The following is a 5,235-nucleotide window of genomic DNA, read 5'->3' on the forward strand; positions in this document are numbered from 1 at the left end:
GCACGAAATCAGGAGAATTCCAACCAATCACATGTCACAATTCTTTCTTTCAAAATCAAAATTTATGTAAAACAAACTAAACTAGTATCTCATTCTCATAGTAATTGCATGAGAATGACTGAATGAGATACCCTTAGTAGTGGAAAGTACATCAAAATTTATGTAAAACTAACTAAGCAAGTTTGAACTATCCCACGAAAGTTGTTGAGATTCTTTCAAATAAAGTTGTTGAGATATCTTGCCGAGGTAATGGAAGAATATCATTGGAAGTTGTTGAGATTTATGTGATTTTAAAGATAATACTTTTCTCCAATGAAAAACAAGCATAGTATTTTAAGTTAAATAAGAATAATACAAAAAAAACACTTACAAAATACACATAAATTTTGTCTTAGATTACTAGAAAATGTTAATGATAAGTTGTTCATAAAATATTGATAAGTTAGAAAAATCATGAATATAGGTTCATGTCTATGATACCAAGCTAGATTTTTATTGATTAGTAGGCTATTTAACATGATTCTCACAAATGAAATAGTAGTACACTCATTTTTTTTTTTTTATTGAATATATTGGTCATGTGAGTGTATGTAAAATAAAAGAGGAAGAAAGTGAGGGATGATAAGATGCGCTAAGGCCATCTCATAAGGGGTGAAGTAAGGGAATATATTTCTATTGGTATTGCCCTTTTTCAATTTCTCAAAGAACCAAATTATATTGCTTTTCCCAATCGGTGTATCACATCACATAATTGTAAAGTGTTGGTGCTTAGTAAAGAAGACAAACCATATAATTGTAAAGTGTTTATAATTGACAACGGAGAGAGTAGTCATGAATATTTTGTCGTATCAACCTTTTCATATCGGTACATAAAAATTTGATTCCACATATATAAATACATAAAATCTACAACGAGTGTTATGTAAATATTTATCTGTGTTTTCAAACTTTTATCATATGGACTTTGGCATACCATTACATAAGCTATACTTAGTACGTAATCCTAACATAACTTAGTACTTAGTATATCTAACCACTCCTCACCCTAGTCAAAAATATTTCCAAAATGTTACCTTATAGGAAAAAATGTTTATGTAATCTGGTAGATGTGTTTTGGATACATGAAACAAAGACAAAACAAGAGCTTATTACAGAAAATACACTCTTAACAAGGGATAAAACCTTCATTGAAAAATTAAGCACAACCTAATAACATATATATATATTTCAAGTTGAAAAACGATGTCTTGCCTCCATATCCTACCTTGCAACTATCTCTGTGATGGATAATTCATTAGTCGAAAATAGTTCATGATTCGCAAGCGAAGAATCTAACTCAGGTGTAACATCTTTTTCAGTGTAAAATCCAGGAACCTTTGGCTTTGGCAATGATTTCTCACCATTCAGCATTAGAACCACATATGAAATGTCTGGCCTATCTTCTGGTCTTTGTTGAACACATAATAGTGCAATTTGTATGCATCGAACGACTTCTGAGGGTGTACATTGTTGCCCTAAACCTTCATCCAATAGTTCCAATGCCCTTTCTTCTGTCCATAATCGCCATGCCTATAATGGTAAGAATCATATTAGTGAGTAAGCAACAATTCGAGTATTTGTGTTTGATTTTGCAGTGGCGAAAGTTGATTTTGAATGAAACTTTTTTGTAAAGTTTATTTCGGTTAATAGTTGGATGTAAAATGATTTATGGATGACAAAAGTAAAACCGGACATTGACTAAATAAGCAAGTTTGTGAATTAATTATGCTTACATATCCAAGAAGATTGTTGGAATATTCTGGGTCTGAAAAATCTCTATTCTTCTTTCCGGACACAATCTCTAGTACTATCACACCGTAACTAAAGACATCTGATTTCGTTGAGAAATGTCCACTCCTAGCGTACTCTGGAGGCATGTAACCGCTGAATATATAATTTTCAAAGTAAGTATTACTCGACGGTGCAATAATCAAGAGCCATAATCAAGTAGAAACTAACTTACTATGTTCCGGCCACCCTATTTGTGTTTTCCTCAACTTGCTCTCCAAAAAATGTTCGAGCCAAACCAAAGTCTGATATTTTGGGATCCAAATTTGCATCTAGTAATATATTGCTAGCTTTTAGATCTCTGTGGACTATCCTTAGCCTAGAGTCACGGTGAAGATAAAGAAGTCCCCGAGCAATGCCATTGACAATGTTGAAACGATTAAACCAATCTAGTGATTTCCTTTTGATTTTATCTAGTCAATTAAACACATTTATAGTAATACTTTCAGTTGCTATGATTTCGTAAACTATAGATAAAAAACAATTATCGCGGATGTTTAGAATAAATTGTAAAAGCTCTAACCAAAAACAAAGTAGTCCAAGCTTCCGTTGGGCATGTATTCATAGATCAACATCGTTTCTCCTCCTTCAATGCAGCATCCAAGAAGTTTGACAAGATTACGATGTTGAAGTTTGGCAATCAACGCCGCTTCATTTTTGAATTCCTGCAACCCTTGTCCAGACTTCTTTGAAAGCCTTTTCACAGCTATCTCTTGCCCATCTATCATTGTGCCCTGGAAAAATAATAATGTGATATTTGTTAGAAAGTATTTAACCAAAGTAGAAGAAGTAACTGATTTGTTTATTTTGGTCACCTTGTATACCGGTCCAAAACCACCTTCTCCAAGTTTGTTACTACTTGAAAAGTTTTCAGTGGCTTTAACCAAGACGGACAAATCGAACGTTGTTAAATCAAGGTCTTCCTTTCTTGGTTTAGTATTGCAAATTTTGCTGCAAACCTTTCTTGCAGCACCTATTTGATTGGTTGGATATATGAAAACATTATGACACATATTTTGTTTGATATATTTTGGTATCTACATTAGATTGTAAGTTATATAAGTGTATATACCTGGATTTTTCATAATCAATATGGATAAAAATGTAATTAATCCAAAAATAATCACACCAAGTGTGATTCCTGCTATCTTATTCTTGTTGTTTTTGTGGCCAACTTCTGCAAGTTGATCTGAAAGATAAACAACATGATTAGTTACCAACTTCTTAATAACATTTGTATCATTAAACATTAGTAACTTCCTTTGCAAATAAAATAAAAATTGAGTACCTAATTCTGAAGGAGGGACTCTAACATAAAGATCTTGTCCCCATTGAGAGAATTTCCTCATATCTATCATACTATTAAACCATATCAGACATCCACTTCCTCCGTTACGGATATCAATATTTGCATACGCTACACACGAACTATTTCTCAGACACCACTTCCGGCATTCCTCAAGATTCAACGTCTTACTAAACCATGACGAAGACGTGTCTGGCACTTTCATGAGTGTGTACTTCAAGAAATCATCTATGTAACTTGAATTCTTCCTTCGTATACAACCGTTCGACCAAAATGCTAGATTCCATTCTTCAGGAAACATAGGAGCATATCCTTTCATGCATTCACAATTTGAATGGTTATTACCATCAATAGTGCATACAGAATTTGCACCACAAAATGCATATATTTGACATTCATCTAAACTTGTTGATAAAACTTGTCTTATGCTTGATTGACTTGTCCAAAACAAATTCTGAGGTCCATAAGGCATCAATTTAAGCACACTGAATATTGATCTGTCAAGAAGTTGGTATTCATAGTACACTTGTTTTTCGTTGAACACAAAAAATTGTGACAATACAGAATTTGAACCTGGTGATCCAGTCAAAGATAGACCATTCCATGGCCCTGATCTAAATATTATATCAGATCCATTGAACATAATTACTTGTGGATATCCTCTCAGATCAACTCTTGTAGTGAATTCTCCCTTAGCAGGATTATCAACACTTTTCCAAGATGTTATAAATCTTTCTAGACCAGTTTCTAAGTCCCATCCAAGCTTCATTCCTAGCATCAATGATTCACAAAAATAATCAAAACTCTTACTATCATTTTAGGATGGGTTCATGCTTTTGACACTATGTTATGATTAGAAATGAAAATAGGTCAGACCGACAGAGAGAGGACTATGGTCCAGAGAACGTTAGGCTTAGGCAAGACTTTGTTTTATATAGACAAGACCAATGGTTTTTTAGAAACCTATTTAGCTTAAGATGCAAGCAAGCCATCGGAAAAGTCTATTAAAGTCTACTTAAGTAAATATAAATATTATCATTATTATTATAAAATTTGTACTTTGAGTTAAATCTTGCTAACATTTTATAGAATTTAAACATATGAACTACACCACTCACCACTCGAATGGTGTAAACTTTGTTAAGAAGATAGTGTGATAGGCTTTCAAACAAATTTTCAAATCTGCACACATGCCAGTTCTTTTTAGGTTGAGTTAGGCTTAACTCAAATTTTACGAGAAATCAAGACAATAATACCTGGCATCAACGTATCATCGGGATAATCAAAACTCTGCCACAAAAACTTATCTTTCTCAGTTTCATGTATATTTTTCACTACAAGATTTCCAGTATCCAAGAGCTGAGCAATTGGAGTAGTACTATTCCGTGCTATGCTTGATGCATTAGAAGACCAAATAGTGTTATTGACATCATTGAGAAGCATTAGAATTCCCTTTTCATTGAGTGTCAAAACTCCTGAGCTATGTTGTAGAGGTTTTTCTTTGTTGGCTACCCATACAACTGTTAAAGGGGACACATTCCTATACCATATACCCAAGTATCTTAATCTTCTTGTTGAATTTTGAGGGCTAAAGAAACCCACTTCAATAATTCCATTTGATGAAACTAAAGTCTTACCATCTTGGATAGATTCACCCACTGCTAAAGTGTCTAGTGAAGTGGAAGTTCTTATAGTATAGGAAACTATTAAGAACCAAATAGATAATAACATTTTCATGTTATGCACCATATAACTTGATTTTGTACAAGTTTTGATGAGTTGTGTGGCTTTAGATTATATGTATAAGATGTGTGAAGGACCTTAGAATTGAAGTCATGTGTATCAACATCAGTTCAATAATTTGAGGAGAAATTTTCAACTCTAGGACATTTATTATGGTTAAAGAAAGAGTCTTACGAACCAAGTGATTAGACTCAAATGATTAACGAGTTTCCTTAAAGGGAAAATCGTTAGGAAGAACTGAGTTCAATTTTTGGATGGAGCAACTCTTGATCAGACTTAACATACCTAATGAACGAACTTCAAAATCCTTTTTCACTAGGAACCGAAAGGTTAATACCAAAATAAAAATAAAGGGTCCT

At 33.2% G+C, this 5,235-nt stretch overlaps 1 protein-coding gene across 1 annotated transcript; it reads right to left on the bottom strand.

The window, feature by feature from the left end:
- Positions 1 to 1,058: 1,058 nt before the first annotated feature.
- LOC146912520 (G-type lectin S-receptor-like serine/threonine-protein kinase At4g27290) lies at positions 1,059 to 5,235 on the bottom strand. The gene is made up of 8 exons (XM_085722090.1): positions 4,390 to 5,235; positions 3,116 to 3,904; positions 2,900 to 3,016; positions 2,643 to 2,800; positions 2,351 to 2,561; positions 2,003 to 2,240; positions 1,773 to 1,923; positions 1,059 to 1,569 (listed from the first exon to the last, which is right to left on the bottom strand). The coding sequence occupies exons 1-8, from the start codon at positions 4,880 to 4,882 to the stop codon at positions 1,261 to 1,263; spliced, it is 2,466 nt and encodes an 821-aa protein (XP_085578216.1). The 5' UTR covers positions 4,883 to 5,235; the 3' UTR covers positions 1,059 to 1,260.

Source organism: Medicago sativa, chromosome 6 (genome assembly GCF_051527215.1).
Source record: "Medicago sativa cultivar Bolivia chromosome 6, Bolivia_mono, whole genome shotgun sequence".
Lineage (NCBI taxonomy): Eukaryota > Viridiplantae > Streptophyta > Magnoliopsida > Fabales > Fabaceae > Medicago > Medicago sativa.

Excerpts from the sequence above, each read along its gene's own strand:
- LOC146912520 (XM_085722090.1), bottom strand. The coding sequence starts at position 4,882 with ATGGTGCATAACATGAAAATGTTATTATCTATTTGGTTCTTAATAGTT. Across the intron at positions 2,801-2,899 it reads ATTGATTATGAAAAATCCAG|GTGCTGCAAGAAAGGTTTGC; the intron begins GTATATACACTT and ends CCAATCAAATAG. Across the intron at positions 1,570-1,772 it reads CCAACAATCTTCTTGGATAT|GCATGGCGATTATGGACAGA; the intron begins GTAAGCATAATT and ends TTACCATTATAG.